Raw genomic sequence first — 16,583 nt, 5'->3', positions numbered from 1 at the left:
TAGGAGTACACTATATGTGTGAAACACTATTACCACCTAACATCAGTATGTATGTAGGTGAGAAATGTCCATGGGTATATATATGTATGTTTGTGTGTATATATGTATATGTGTGTAGGTGGGTGGATGCATATATGAAAGCATCATTTCCCGTGCTTTCCTTTTGGTTATGTTGTTCGGCTCCTTCATGTCGATTTAAGTGTCTTGTAAGCCCATGAGGGCTGGGCACCTTTGGTGTATGACACTTGGAAATAAAAAACAAACAAACAAACAAAACAAACTTATATATATATCTATATCTATATATATATATATATATATATATAGATATTTATTTATTTATTTTTCAGCCCGAACCTGCGGTCTGGCCCAGTCGGGTTTGGTCTGGCAAGCTCGGCCCGTTGAGAATTGCTGTGACGTGGGGTAGCTCACCTGGTAGAGCCGGTATCACCAGGGCCTCCTGCAGTGGCCCAGATTCGGGTTTGGGCCACTTAACGGGACAAATTTGCTATAGGTTGATTTTCTAATACAGAAGTGTTTCTTCCTCATTTCATTCCAGAGGTTTTTATTTCATGTTTGCACCGCTGAGAGTTGAAAAGAGATTATTTTAGGCATAATAAAGCATGTTGAATAAGTCTATCTGAATTTGTGTCTTTGCCTATAGAGAGATATTATTTTGTTGTATAACCCATGCAGAGGAGGCACACTGTACTTTAAGTGTCTTCTCTTTTGGAAATCCAAATATGGTCACCCTAATAAAGTCAGGTAACATTTAGCTGTTTAAAACATGATCTTTGTGCTGCAGGGGCATCTGTGGCTTAGTGGTAGAGCAGGCGCTCTGTCACTCCCTCGTTCTCTCTCTCCCCTTCACACTTGTCTGTCCTGTTCATTAAAGACTAAAAATGCCCCCAAAAATATCTTTTAAAAAAATCTGTGTGCTGCTGGTTTGTAATACCCTTGTTATTTTTTCTGTGTTGTTTGTGATGACAGGACCCACATCAGCCCGCCGCTCATTACATTTACTCAGTTGGTGTGATCAACAAGACACAGCCAGTGGTGGCGTCACACATCAACATATGAGGTTTAGTATTAAACTTTAGTTCATGTATGGCTTATTTTACCTGTACATTGTAGGTGTATTGATTAATATTCTTGGAGAACAGAGACAGACTGAATCACTTCAGGTGGAACTGACCAGGTTATTTTAAATGAAGCCCTGTGTATACACATTTTGACACGCTGTTGATTTAAAGAGGCAAAATTCTGCTTTTTACTTTTACAGTGAGTAATGATCGTATTGTGTTGAATGCTCTGTTTCCTGCTAGTACTGCAGACCTTTAAGTCTAAGTTAGTAAACCTTGGAGGAAAGCACCTGATGTTTTGTGTCTTTCAGTAAATGTGTGTGTGTGTGTGTGTGTGTGTGTGCGTGTGTGTGTGTGTGTCTGTACAAAGGCCTGTTTCACTTAAGACTAATGTTAAATTTGTTTATGAAATGAAAAAAAATATAATGGGATTTGATAATAATAAAAGTCCTCTTCTAATGTCATTACAACAAACAGATGAGGTTGAAGTTCATGTTTTATTTATTTTTTTTATGTATTTTTATCTGTAGATCCTTTCCAGGTGTTTTCAGCAGGGCAGCAGGTGTTTGTTGCCACAGCCATGTGAAAAAAACCCAAAAGAGCAGGACTGGGCCGTAGGACTGCTCATCTCGATGAACGCACAACACATGAAGAGGTAATAACATGCACTTAGTTATTTAGGCTAGTTGTGTTGTATATTGGATTCAGTCTGTGGAGTTACAAGGATTTGCTAGTTTCTCATGCAGTGTCATTTATTCTTGATTTGAATAACGAGTTTTGACTCTCTTTTTGGAGATTACACTTGTATCCATTTTTTCCTTACAGTTACGTGATGCCCTCAAAGTTTTATTCCCATAATTGGGGACAGTTACTGGAGGGTGGCTGCTGTACAAATCCTCAGGTGGGCCAACACAAGTTTGTGTGTTAGTGTTGCTCTGTCATAAAAAAAAAAAAAAAAAAAAAATGTAGATGTGCAGCAGCTAACGTCACGTCATGCAGTTATGGTACAGGTTAAGGTTATAGTACACTGTGACTTTATGATGCCTAAATAAATCTTTAAAAGAATTCCTCAAAGTTGTCTCTGTACATTTATTATTAAGCCTATCTATGTTTTATTTTATTAGGTCATGCCTACCTAAATCAGCTACTGCAAACTAATAATTGTATTTGTAAAAGTCAAGTAAAAAAAACTTGTTTTGCTTCAGGTGACTTCTTCAGCCTGGTCTGTTTCTGACAAGACGTCTCGTTGCTTTGACTTAACTTCTAGATATAGTCTACATCTAATAAACTGTTGAAAGTTTGCAGTCTAATTTTCCTCTCCTCTCTTCTACCGGCGATGGAGCAGCCGACAACTCTCTTGCGTGGCTCCTGATGATACTGGCTATATATAGATGACGTATATGACTGTATATTGTATGTGTGTGTCTTACAAATTTGCAAACACCGATCCTCCGCGAAATCGAATGAATGATTGTCAGTGTGTTAAAAAATGTGGAGGACTGTTTCCCAGTGGCCGTAAAGCTTTGTTACATGTATATAAGGACATGATCGGAATAGATTATTGACATGAAATGAAGACCATTGAGATGAAGAATATATATTCTTGTAATCGATTTTCATGAATGATTAGTTTTGCAGAAAACTTTAAAAAAGTAAAACCAGGTAAAAACTGTGACTGTTCTTTTTACCATGAAACCTATATTTGTCAGAGACATGTTGTCTTGAGTGTCACAAACATTGTGTTCGTGCCAAAAACTTAATTTATTATAACAATACAAATTGATTCAAAGGACATGAATATTTACAGGTCATGAATGCAGGGTGAGTGCAAGTGCAGATATTAACATACAAACATTTACAATCACTCTTTGGTCCTGTGTTACATGAAACATAACAAAACAACATATTATCTTTTGTGTCACATCTTCATCTGAGAGCTGAAGATGAAGATAAATGTAGTGGAGTGGAAATATAAAGTAGCATCAAACAGAAATACTCAAGTAAAATACAGGTACCTCAGAACTGTACTTAAGTACAGTACTTGAGTAAATGTACTTAGTTACTTTCCAACACTACTTTACAACAACTGCAACACCATGTTTGGAAGCAAACACTCTTTATAAAATGTGTCAATGTTAAGAGCCCATGTGGGATCTTTGAGCACTGGCAGGATGACAAGGTCCATACAATTAGGTGACAACTGTTAGCTCGTCAGGTGTAGGTTGCCCTGAATCTGATTCCAGTAGTTACGGAGTTGTTTTAGCGTCAGGAAACCAGTTTCTTCATCCAACTCCAGGAGGAAGTCCCTACTCTCTGCTGCTTGTAGGATGGTCTTGGCTCTGGCTGACCACAGACATGTCACCTCTATAACACAATCGTTAGACACTGTCCCATCTGGAGAGCCACAGAGTAGGCCGCTGTCAGACAGGAACAATCCCCTCTCTTGGATGACAACACCTGTGCGCTCCGTGTATTGGTGCTTTGCCCTTGGCTCATGGAGGATTGCCCGATCAACAAAAAAAAACCCATAACATTTAATACAGTGGTCACCAACCCTGCTTCTGGAGAGCTACTGCCCCACATGTTTGAGGTATGACCCCACTCTAACACACCTGATTCTAATCATTAACCTGTTATCAAGCAGCTGAAGCTTGCCAAGGGCTTGATACAAGGTTAATCATTAATGAATGAATGAATGAATTAACCCTCTCTCTATCTGCTGCTTCTCCTGCTCAGTGACTGCAAGTGATGACAGCAAATAAAGAGCCTTGTCCTCTGCTTGGTTATAACCTGGGTTGGTCAACAGCCCCTCAAATGTCTTGATAGGGAGAGTCTAGATTTAAAGTTTAGCAAACAGTTTTACAAATACAAATGGTTGATTTCCTTGTCAGTGAGGTTTCACATAATGTATACAAAATATCTTTCAGTTAAAGCGGACAGTCTGATATCTGTAATATCAAAGTACAAAAGACATAAGTTGTACCGAGGAGTTTCTGGACTCAAAATCCACCCCATCCCAGTAAAACACAGGTTGTGACAGGGATGCCTGTTCCCAGTGGTCGAATTGAGGGGGGATGCCATCTCCTTTGTTAGAAAATTGACCAAAAAGCATCCCCGTTGTTAATCTAGAATCTGTGTGTGCAGACACGGACGTAATTTGAGGGGGGGACGCAGGGGATATGTCCCCCGCACTTCCCGTATCTGTGCCCTGTCCCCCGCACTTTTTATAGCCGTTACAACCGTTCAATTCGTTTTTAACATGTGTTAACGTGTTTTTCTGAGCCATCTTTAAACGCACCGGCGCCAGGCGGCATACACATGCTGTCCTGTTGTGATCTGAATCAATCGCACAGACGAGACGTGTGCTGCTGTGTGTTAACTATGTTCAGCAAACCAGCCAGCAAGTAGCAAAAAATCTTGCACAGTTTCTTCCAAGCACACCATGTAAGCTGAGTGATGCTGTTGCATGTAGATAATGTTCGCTAAATGATGACTAATTAATAGATGCCAATATATCAAGTTAAGCTAGTTAACAAGAACACTAATGTTATTGTTACCTATGTTAAATACCTTGCTAGCTAGTTTCATGCTAAGAATAAACCCACTCCTCCTTAATAAGAACTTGTGCTCACTATTGCTTTGCACATATTTTTTTTATCTTTATTGCCACAATATAAAGAGCAGAGTCAGGGAGGAGACAGTGGACCAGAGGCCAGCAAGGGTGATCATGCAGGGTCTTCACAGGTGAGGAGAGATTATAACTGGCTGAAAGAAAATATCTAGAGCACAAAAGTGACTGTGCGATTAATTTCCACAGCTATGTCACCACTATTATTCCTAATTTATGAATTTTGCTTTGCACATTTATTATCTATATTATTGCAATAGATAGAAGAGGGACAGAGAGAAACCAGGCAGGTATCAGGACAGCAGCACCAATTATCAGCCCAAGGCTTCACAGGTAAGGAGAAATTATGACTGGCTAAGGAAATGTCTGTAGGATAAGAGTGACTCTAAGATCAATTTTCAGAGCTACTTCAGAACTACTCTTATTTATACTCTAAAATGATTTTTGTCTGTATTGCAATAGCAATACTACTGCATTATTTGTTTTTTAAAGGCAGCAGGTATAGGTCATGCCATTTTTCTTCATCTTGATTAATTTTGCACATCTGTGCTGTCATATTTGATGATGTGTGCACACAAAAAAATCAAAGGTACATTGCATCCCCCTTGTTAACAATTCAACCACTGCCTGTACCCAGTCCTTGTCCTCCTGAGTGACAGATCTTTTGATTCCAGCTGAAATAACATGATACACCATGGTATACATGAGTGTATATTAGCACTGTTTGATAGTTAATCTTCACATAATACAATAGCTCTAAACCACATGATGTTAAGTAAATAATTCAAAACAAGCAACAACAAGACAGCATCATTTGCAAATTAATTACTAACTTTGTGTTGTGGCTGGGGCCATCTCAGACACTCTCCTTGCTGATACGTCGCCCATCCTTGGCATCGTCGCCCTCATCATCGGTGCAGGACACATTTTTTTCCGACCCAAATCAGCAGAGCTGCCATATGGTGGCACTTGTGTTGGCTGAATGGGCACTAGCAGCTGCGGTACCTTACTGCCTGTCCCTCAACAAGAACCTGATGTTATATTGAAAACAATTCAACCCTCACCCTAACACATCTAAAAGATATTAGCCTAACAATACTGTTGCTAGCCAGGGGCTGGCACATCATTATATGTCAACTTGCCTAACTTCACTAACGCTCCAAAAGTTTTAGCAGTCCTGTACGGTGTTTTTGGCATATCATCTTTAGATCAACTAGCTAGCTTGCTGCTAACTTCAAACTCACCTCAACTCTCTTTTTCTGTGATGCCTGGACGCAATCCTTTATTATTCCACCAGGCAGAACACCTACACTGACCTCGCTGAGGAAAGAAGTGATTGTAAACAGGTTCACCGGTTCCGTCATTGTCGTTTGAGTATCTGACAGAATGTTTGGACCCGGAAATAGTATTTTGAAAGGGTGTTACGTCACACTTAAAGACCGGATTGGCTGGACGTTGGATGAATTGAGACAGGGATCAACTGCTTCTCCCTGGTTACCCGATTGTTAACTCTGGATCTTTTTACACTGAATTTATTTTAACATTGAAAAAAAAAAATCAGAGGGGGCGGCATGGTGGTGAGGTGGTTAGCACTCTCGCCTCACAGCAAGAGGGTTGCCGGTTCGATCCCGGGTGTGGAAGCCCTTCTGTGTGGAGTTTGCATGTTCTTCCCGTGTCAGCATGGGTTCTCTCCGGCTTCCTCCCACAGTCCAAAGACATGCAGTTTGGGGACTAGGTTAACTGATAACTCTAAATTGTCCATAGGTGTGAATGTGAGCGTGAATGGTTGTTTGTCTCTATGTGTTAGCCCTGCGATAGTCTGGCGACCTGTCCAGGGTGAACCATGCCTCTCGCCCGATGTCAGCTGGGATAGGCTCCACCCCCCCGCGACCCTCAAGAGGATGAAGTGGTTAGAAGATGAATGAAAAAATCAGAGGCAAAAAAAAAAAAAAAAAATCACTGCTAGAAATTTAATGGTTTTTAAAATTCATAGTCTGATTTTGATGCTAAAAAATTCAGTTTTAGGAATTCAAATTCAAACTCAGATGGCACAGAAATACTTCCATAAGAGTTGCACTGGTTGCGACGCTGTACTTGAAACCATCACCAGTTAAAACACCTGTGTGAAAGTAAAACAAATGATTGGATCGAGTTACACACAGCTCAACAGAACCTACCCCGATCACTTAAAAATACCTTGATCGGTCCCAATACTGATCATGGAGATTGGATCAAAACATCCCAACAAAAAAATTATTAACATCTCTAAACGCTATTTTTATTTGTAATTGGATCCTTAAAGTCATTCATTTAAGTAAGCGCTTATCCTGTTGGGGGTCAAGCCCTGGATTTGAACCAACAACCCTCTTGCTGTGAGGCAACAATGCTAACCACTGTACCACCATGCCACCCTCCTCAGAGTCGTATTTTCTAAAAAGTCCAGTGCCTAAGCTCAAATGTTCTTGATTCCAGTACAGCAACCTTTATCATTGTTGTTGAACATGCAGACACCTTTCATAAATAATAATCAAACATTCTTTTAGCAACAAAAAAACTTCAGTAACGCTGTACAGACATGAAGGAAACTTTTTCAGTGTATTAAAAGGTATCAGCAATCAGCCGAGTTAAAGTAACATCATAAAGTTGCAGTGTTGTTTCAACACATTCAGAAGGTATAAAAGTAACAAAAAATTGAACTCATCCAAGGGTAAGACTAAAAAAATAAATAAATAAAAAATTGAAACACCTGGAGTAACAAAGATAAGTTTCATTCTAGTGTTTGAAGATTTATCTTAGGACTCAAACCTGATGATGCTTTTTACATTACACAGTTTTCTGTTTGTAGTGGAAATATTTGAATGCTGAAAATATCAGCAGCGTTGATCTCCTGAACAACTTGTGTTTCATTAACTTGAAACTGTATCGAAAATGTATTTAGACTTTTCTTCTTCATGACACATCATGTTTCTCTGCAAAGATACATGACACATAACACTGAACAGTCTCAGGTTCAGAGGAGTCTGTAATCCCTAAAGCCCCCAGCTCAGGGGCTCAAAAATGATATGCCTAAAATGAAGAGTATATTCTCTAACTACATGGTCTACATCAGGGGAAGGCAACCTGTGTCTTTGGAGCCACATGCGGCTCTTTAGTCCCTCTCCAGTGTCTCTCTGTAGCTTTGACAAAGGTATTATATGGAAATGAATAAGTTTTTTTTAACATATTAGTTTTTATTTGTCAGTACTGCTGGCCTAAAGAAATTCTTAAATTCTCCAATTGTGAAAATGTGAAGCCTATATACCAAATACATTCATTTTAAACATTTCAACAAGTGAAAGTGGCACTCTTTCCTTGAAATTTTGTCGAACTTTGATAGCGGTGACTCTCTCTTGAGTCAGCTATGGTTAGCTATGGGTGCTAAATCCAAAAAAAATATAAGTCTTGAAATAAAATAGAAAGTTTAGTAGTGTGTGGACAGATGTGTTTGCTTTCACTGCCAGCTTTGCAAAGTTAAAACTCCAAATAATCATTAATAGTGCCCTGTACAGTCGCTACATTGTGGTAAAACATATTAATGAATGCTCGTTTAGACTGTTAAGGCTAATTTAGACTTGGCTATGTTTACATTATTATGAGGCTCAAATACGTTGTGTGGATTTTTTTTAGTATTTCTGGTCAAAAATCGTAAACAGTTTTGATAGTTATGGTTACCGACCCCTGGTCGATATGAATAATTTTGGTATCATGATAAAGGTACATTTGTGGGATTTCTGCAGATGTGTCAGAGTTCATGGTAATGATGCACAGCATAAATGAAAAATTTCATTTCTGCCAAACAGAACTGTTACTTTTCAGTGTGAATACCATAAAATTTCAATTAGTAGGCTGATCTTAGCAGCTAACTAACGTTAGCTCAAGTGGGTAGTCAACAATCCAGTTTTATACATCCAAAGAACTTCTATGAAAAGCAAACTGCTTAGCAACCAGGCCAGGTCTTTAATTGTCAAATTAAAGGCCTGTCTCAAATAGAGGCCTGGCCTGGCTGACACTTGGTTTCCTGCATCTGATCAGTTACACCTGCTGCGGTGTTGTCCATCCTGCTTCCTTTCTGACAAGCCGGGGATACTGGAGCTTTGGAGCGGCACCTGGTACAGCTCTCTAATCCAGAGGCCACATCGGGCTCGTAAAAGGGACTGGACATTTAATTGGGACTAGGCTTTTAAATGAAATTTTATGGTATCCTGTTGGAATTATGTAGTTGCAGCAACATCTGAACATTACTGGTGCCAAGACTGATACTGTTTAAGTAGAACAGAGGAAAGTTATAGAGGTTTTAGTCAAGGAATGTTGAGGTGGAATATCCATATTACCAAATGCACCCAAATTCAAGACCCATCTCAGATGATCCAAAAAACAAATTTGGGTCCATGGGCGGGGTTTTAGGGGGAAAAGGCTCCTCTCCTCCATCCATAGCTAATTAATGAAACGAAGAGGGGCTTATTTGTTGTGCCAATCTTTGAAGCAGTTCCTTCTGGCATTAAAGCAGAGCGGGACCTGACACTTCATGCAGTACACAGGTGTTTTCATCCTTTTGATACCAGCGTCCTGGCATCTCTTGCAGTACTTCCTGGATTCTGTACCATTGTCTCCAAAGTATGCAGGCATGCAGGCGGCTGGAGTTGACGTTGGTGGTGCTGAGTCTTTGGCATACCACAGCATTTCTGCAGCGAGCTTCTCCCTAAAGCGCTTCTGGGAGAGTGGCTTCTTCACAACGGGATCGTTCTTCTTTTTGTGTAGTTCTTTGTGGAGCAGGAAACTGTTGACCACAGCGATGTCCATAAAATGGTAAAAGAACCTCTTGTACCATTTCATGGTTTTGTGGTGCACGCTGTAGCAGCCGATCAAAGCATCGGACAGATCCACGCCACCCCTGTTGCGGTTGTACTCCACAATAGAATCGGGAATGGTTATGTTCTTGGTTTGCCACACGCCGGCCTCTTTGACTTTCCTCTGCACTGTCTGTCCGCTGAAGGCTTCGTGTACAGTTGAGCAAATGGTCACTTCACGTGTGTCCATCCATTTTACAAACAGGAGGTTGTTTTGGCGTATCCATCGCATATCTCCTCTTTCAGCATTCTTTGGTAAGTCATTCTGGGTGGTCTTTGGAAAGCCAATCTGTTTTTTTCTGACTGTCCCACATGCGGCGATGTCTTGTCTGGACAGTTCCTTAAAGAGGGCGGTGCTGGAATAGAAACTGTCGACGAATAGTGTGTAGCCCCGACCAAGGAGAGGGAACGCCATAAGGTCCATGACTGAAGTGTAGTTCAAACCCTGGCCTGGACCATGCACACTCCTTCCCTCATAGACAAAGAAATTCCACGTGTAGGCCGTTAAGGAGTCCAAAAGCACAAATATTTTGTACCCCCACTTTGTGGGCTTGTCCTTCATGTATCGTGTCATACCTGTGCGAGCCCTGGACGCCACCATCCGTTCATCTATGGAAATATTCTGGTAAGGCTGGAACTGCACTTTGCAGGCGTTCACTATCTCAGTGTACAGTGGCTTGATCTTGAACAGTCGGTCATACTCTGCTGTGTTCTTCTTGCGGTCGTTCTCTTCGTCCTCTGCTGGATTGCTCAAGTGCAGGGACCATAAGATGGATTCAAAGCGATCCCGTCTCATGGTTTCGCCAGGGAATCTGAAGTTGAACGGCCATTCCTTTCTCCAGTAGTCCCCTCTGACGTGTACTTTAACAAGTCCTGAGAAGATGATGATGGACAGGAAGATGTAGAAATCGCTCACCGTCAGAGGTTTCCACACAAACTTCAACCCGGACTTAAGTCTTTTGGCAGCATTTGCGTTTGTGTTTTCAATGATGGTGCAGACGATGGAGTCACTAAAAAACAGCTGGAAGAGTGAAAGGGGAGACCATGAAGCGGTGGGGTCGAGGGTGGGGCCAGGTTCCCTGATGGGTATGAACCTGAGTGGGTCGGGTCTTTTATCTTTCTCCTCTTTGTTATGCCACCGAGCCTCTTCCCCCTCCTCCTCTTCTCTTGCTCTAAAGGCGGCGGACCCATCTCGACGGCGCTTCATTGGATGTTGTGATGTTGTTGATGACCCTGTTGTGAAGTCATCGTCCTCATCATCGTCATCTTCATCTTCACTGTGAAAAAAGACACAGGAAAAAAAGGTCAAGACTGAAACAGGTAATAATATGAGTGTGTATGTACATGTACGTCTCTAGCTGTTATATGTATTCTATGTATATTTATTGTCTGCAAGGCAGCTACTACTACTACGCACTTGAGTCCATGACAAATTTCCCCTAGGGGACTATAAAGTATATTCTATTCTATTCTAATGGTCATAGACATATATATATATGTAGACGCCATAATGACTTTGTCAGCCCATTGCAGCAATATGTCAGCAGCGCCGCCATATTGGAGAGGGCAAGACTTACCTGTACACAAATGAGAGTAAACAGGAGCTGCAGTTTTCTTGTTTTTGGAGACAAAAATTTTGTCTCCTGTTAATTATAATCTCAATATTTAGGCTATAATTACTGCTGGATCAGCACGCCTGAGTTCCTTCCATTCCAGTGATTCGCTTTGAGAAGACTATAAATTTAGCCGCCAAACTTCTGCTGTCACGGTGGTGTGGTGGTTAGCACTCTCGCCTCACAGCAGATCCCGGGTGTGGGAGCCCTTCTGTGCGGAGTTTGCATGTTCTCCCCGTGTCAGCGTGGGTTCTCTCCGGGCACTCCGGCTTCCTCCCACAGTCCACAGACATGCAGATTGGGGACTAGGTTAATTGATGACTCTAAATTGTCCGTAGGTGTGAATGTGAGCGTGAATGGTTGTCTGTCTCTATGTGTCAGCCCTGTGATAGACTGGCGACCTGTCCAGGGCGAATCCTGCCTCTCACCCGTGAGCGCGGTGCACAGGGAGGCAGTCAGAGCTACAAAACAGAGTTCAAATGAGGTTTTTCCAAACAACTTTTTATGTCGGGGCTTCAGGACACTTGGATCACTACGGACGAGCAGTATGGAGATATTTTGTGGTTTCAATTATGTGTTTTTGGACGTTTGAATCTGGGGCGCCGTCAGCCTCCATTAGGTGGAGTTGTGTTGCTACCTCCTCTCCCCTTGGATCTCTGCAAGTGATGTGAGGACTCTAAAACTTCACCTGAGCCTCCCTCGGCATATGGGTGAGTAGATAATGGCTGAATTTTCATGTTGGGTGCACTATCCCTTTAAGATACCAAAATAACAATATAGACATTACATACTCCTCCGTCAGTGAATCACTGGTCTCCTTCCAGTCATCGTCACTGTCATCAGTCTCAGCTTCAGAGGAGTCTCCGGTCTTGTCATCAGTATCTGATGGTAAATCTGGATCTGGATCTGAGTTCCTGGCTGGTTCTGGTCCTCCACAGTCTTCTCCATCAGCTTCTGTCTCCATCTGCTCCGCCTCTCCGCTCTCCTCAGTTGGACTCTGATAAAGCTCTGAGGACTGACGACCAGCACATTTATGTCTTTTGACCTGCCAAAGCCGAGTGAACTTTTGCTCACAAACACTGCAGGTCAATAGTTTCTTCCGTATGTGGACCTGCATGTGTTGGGTCTGATGTTTCTTTTGAGAAAATCTTCTCCCACACTCGGAGCAGCTAAACTGTTTCTCTCCATTCCTGACAGGACGTTCCTTATGTTTCAGAGAGTTTAAACATGACTGAGGTTTCCAGTCATCACCCTCGTCAATCTCTGGTTCAGAAAACTCTGAAGTCTCAGGGCTAGTCTTGTCCCAGTCATCAAGACTGACTTCGATCTCAGCAACTAAAGAACTGTCAGGCTTCTTGTCCTCAGTATCTGGTATTAAATCTGGATCAGAGTCTCTGGGCACTGGTCGTACCCCTCCTCCGGGCACTGGTTGTACTCCGCCTCCGGGCACTGGTCCTGGTCCTCCACAGTGGTGTCCCTCAAACTGAGGTTTCTCTTCATCATCTTCACTCTTCACAGGGACAGGAGTGAATGTGAACTTGGTGATATCAGCCTCCTCCAGCCCTTGAAGCTGCTCTCCCTCCTGACTGCTCCAGAATTCCTCCTGTTCCTCTTTAATGTGTGGGGGCTCTGGGTCCTCCTGGTCCACACTGGAGCTCCACTCCTGCTGCTCCTCCTTAACGGCGATCACATTCTTAACATCTGAAGGTAAAGCCGAAACACAGACAGACAGTTGTTAATGTATAATATACTACAAGTAATTGCGACCAAGCGATCTGATTGGTCAAAAAGACATTTGGAATGTGCTCAAATCAGCAGAACAGCACACCTGGCTTATAACAAAAAATGTTACTCCGCCAGTTCCATGGCAACTTAGTAACAGCCAGAGCAAAAACTTGAAGGCTACAAACCTGCTACAGGTAGGGTAGGGTAAAGTAAGGTAAGGTAAGGTAAATATATTTTTTAAAAAAATCTCCAGGCACCCCCTGGAGTGCCTTCACACGCCCCTATTTGAGAATCACTGCTTTAGATAACCATTTCTGGGGACATTTGCTTCTCCCCACGTACCAAAATATATGTATACATATGTCATGAATATTTCGTGATTAAAATCAGAGCACACGTCGTTGGAAATGAAAACGTCTTACACTTTGTTTACTTCTGCGTTGAACTGACACCGTAGCTACGGCATAGGCTCCACATTGACGTAGAGCCTACCCCGTAACCTACGCCGTAGCCTGACGTGCACCTCCCCAGAATTGTTACTATGCGTCACAGTGACGCAGACCTCCTGTCTGTCTCTGTGAGCTGAAACCATTTCCCTCAGTGGAAACAAAGCTTTGATTTACTTTAATTTCACAGATAAGAAACAATAAATTGTGAAGACAATAAAGCCTCCACTAAAATAGCATTTTAAGTCTTGTGTGTGATTTATCCTGGCTTCATATGAGCAGAGGAAATCTCTGCTAGCTGCTAGGCTAATTTATACAATGTAAAATGCCATAGGCTTGTGCTAATGACGTTAGCATGTTGGATTTGTGGGGAAAATGTGTCCAGATAAAGACAAGTGTTTGTCTGTGAATGCTGCGAGTTATAGTGAAGCTGATTTGTGTTTGAAATTGTCTCTATTAAGCCATGTTTAATGTGTGTTTAATGTGTGTTTCATGTGTGTTTAAAGTGTGTTTCATGTGTGTTTAATGTGTTTACTGTGTGTTTAATGTGTGTTTAATATGTTTAATGTGTGTTTACTGTGTGTTTAATATGTTTAATGTGTGTTTACTGTGTGTTTAATATGTTTAATGTGTTTGTTTCATGTGTGTTTCATGTGTGTTTAATGTGTTTAATGTGTGTTTACTATGTGTTTACTGTGTGTTTACTGTGTGTTTAATGTATTTGTTTCATGTGTGTTTAATGTGTTTAATGTGTGTGTACTGTGTGTTTAATGTGTGTTTTGAATCAACTAAACTTTACAGCACTTCACAGAACAATCTTCAGCTTACCCTGATGAGTGATGCAGTGTAAGGAGGTGTGATCACCATCTTCCTCCTCTTCCTCAAAAACAAGTTCCTCTTCATCCTCCTCCTCAAAATAAAAATCTTTGACTCCATCCTCCTCCTCTTCAGCAACTGGGCTCCAGTTCTCCCAGCTCCTCTGTCGGGCCCGAGTGAGCATGTCCCGTCCGGCGGCACAGGGCTGTCCCTCCTTGAAACAGGCGATGACATCATCCTCACTGCCGTCACTTTTCACAGACAATCCACAAACTTTGAAAGACTCTCTTATCATGTCTGTGTCCAGTTTGTCCCATGCTGCGACCACCCAGTCTACCAGCAGGCGGCGGGCGGGAGGTTTAAGGTCCCCCCCGGCCGTGTACTCCTTCTGGTAGTCCCCAGCCATCCAGCGATCGTAGGCGTCGTGCAGATTCTGCTTCAAGGGCTGGTTCCACATCACGTTGTGGGCTTGGACGTATTCGGTGCAGCCTCTTGGGATCACTGCTGGTGTGATGTTGAAGTCATGTTTCAGTTTGGCGGTGACGCTAACGTGGGACCGTTGGGAGTCCCACACCAGGAGGCGGGGCGTGGCATTGGATTTCCCCACCACAGTCTCCAGCCAGTCCGACACAAGAGTGTCATTAATCCAGCCGTTTGGTGACGTGTTGATCACCGCGCCAGAGATCTGCTGCCGCATCGCCTCCTCATCGCCGTCTGCCCCTCTGAAGACAATAAAAGGCTTCAATTTAGTGCCGTCTGCCTTGGCGGCGAGGATGATGGTGAGCTGGCTCCTCTCCTGTCCCTGTACTCCTTGTGTTGGAGACGATGCGTCAAACCAAGCTACGGTCTCGTCCATTGTGATGATGTCCTTCTCTAAAATCCTCTTAGCGCTCACCGTCTTCCCGACATAGTCCACAAACCAAACGAGTTTCTCAGTGAGCAGGTTCGGGTCTTCCTGGGTCACAGCACTGCGACGTCGAAGTGACAGGTTATAGCGCTTTAGGAATTTTTGTAGCCAGCCCGTGCTTGCCACAAACCTGCTGCCTCCGTCACTCACCGTCGGGTAGATCTCTAACGCTTTGTTCTTGATCATGTCCGCCGATACCGCCTGGTGTCTGTCTCGCATGGCGTGAATCCACTCCGAGAGCCGTCTCTCCAGCTCCACGCTCAGCTTTTTCCTCCCATCTCTGCTCAGCCGTGCTCTCCCCTCATCAGCAGACCGCAGCTCGGCCCTCTGTTTCCTCCAGTACCGGATCCTCTTAGAGTCGATGTTGAAGAACCTCGCAGCTTGTTCTCCGGAAGTTTCCTCTGCATACTGTAGAACCGTCTCTTTGAATCGGAGGTCAAACTTCCGCCTGACCGCCATTGTCCTCACGTCCTCTGAGAAACTTAAAACAAGGTTCTTAATGTCCAGGAGGAGAAAAAGATGTGTTAGCAGGAGCTAGCTGCGGCTAACGTTAGCTTAGCTTGGACAACATTAGCTGTAAACCTGTTTCCGGCAGGAAAAAGAAAATAAATCCGCTATTTGAAGCTTTGTTTTCGCTTTTACAAAACGAATCCAGCAGTTTCTGACGTTACTATTTCATCAGATAAGGAAAGTTTTACTGCACCGTGTTCACCACACGCTAACAACAAACAATAAGTTCCGGGGACGGAAGTGTTTTGGGGTCGTGCCAACGACTTCCGGGTAAATGTTCGGACATCATTTCGGCTCCTTTTTGTTGTTAAATAATTTAGTAGCTGTTATCTTGCCACTAAACAAATATACTAACAATATTTAACATGGACATATCCATTAGTTACAGCAAAAATGCATAAAGTTTCACCGAAATCTCCAGACGTTAGCTTAGCATGCTAATCGGAAGCACTTCTTCTTCTTTTGATTTTTATTGGCGCACTACCGCCACTCGCTGATCTAACATTACTTTCTCTGAGTATGTCCAGAAAACATTAGGAAATTCATTAATGAATTTCTAAATAAATAAAAATAATGAATAGATAAAAAGAAATTGAAAAATAAATACAAAAATATAAATAATAAAAATGACAATAAAAGGTATAATAATGATAAAACGCCAGAAGTAGACTGATGGGGATAAATAAGAATATTGTTCAATTCAATTCATAATTTAATTCACAAAGACAGATTAGGACAAATACATGTACAATTAATAAATACTGGAGACCAGTCCAGTAGATGGCAGTAACCAAAGAAGAAGAAGAAGAAGAAGTTAATTTGTTAATTTCTTTTTTAATTTTTGCTAATTTTACTTTTTTCTTAAATACTTTTTGGCTTTTTTTCTTTAAACATGTTTGGCGATTTTTTTTCTTTCAAAATTTGTGGTTGATTTTTTTTTTGAAAAATCTTTTGCAGGTTAAAAAAAGAT

General features: G+C 42.1%; 1 protein-coding gene across 1 annotated transcript; it reads right to left on the bottom strand.

Annotated features, from left to right (window-relative positions):
- Positions 1-2,824: 2,824 nt before the first annotated feature.
- Positions 2,825-15,848, bottom strand: LOC117263673 (uncharacterized). Its single transcript, XM_033637268.2, has 3 exons — positions 14,209-15,848; positions 12,001-12,910; positions 2,825-10,873 (listed from the first exon to the last, which is right to left on the bottom strand). The coding sequence occupies exons 1-3, from the start codon at positions 15,560-15,562 to the stop codon at positions 9,208-9,210; spliced, it is 3,930 nt and encodes a 1,309-aa protein (XP_033493159.2). The 5' UTR covers positions 15,563-15,848; the 3' UTR covers positions 2,825-9,207.
- Positions 15,849-16,583: the final 735 nt, after the last annotated feature.

Source organism: Epinephelus lanceolatus, chromosome 16, assembly GCF_041903045.1.
Source record: "Epinephelus lanceolatus isolate andai-2023 chromosome 16, ASM4190304v1, whole genome shotgun sequence".
Classification (NCBI taxonomy): Eukaryota; Metazoa; Chordata; class Actinopteri; order Perciformes; family Serranidae; genus Epinephelus; species Epinephelus lanceolatus.
Note: the sequence above shows the minus strand (reverse complement) of the source record. Positions and strands in the feature narration are given on the sequence as shown.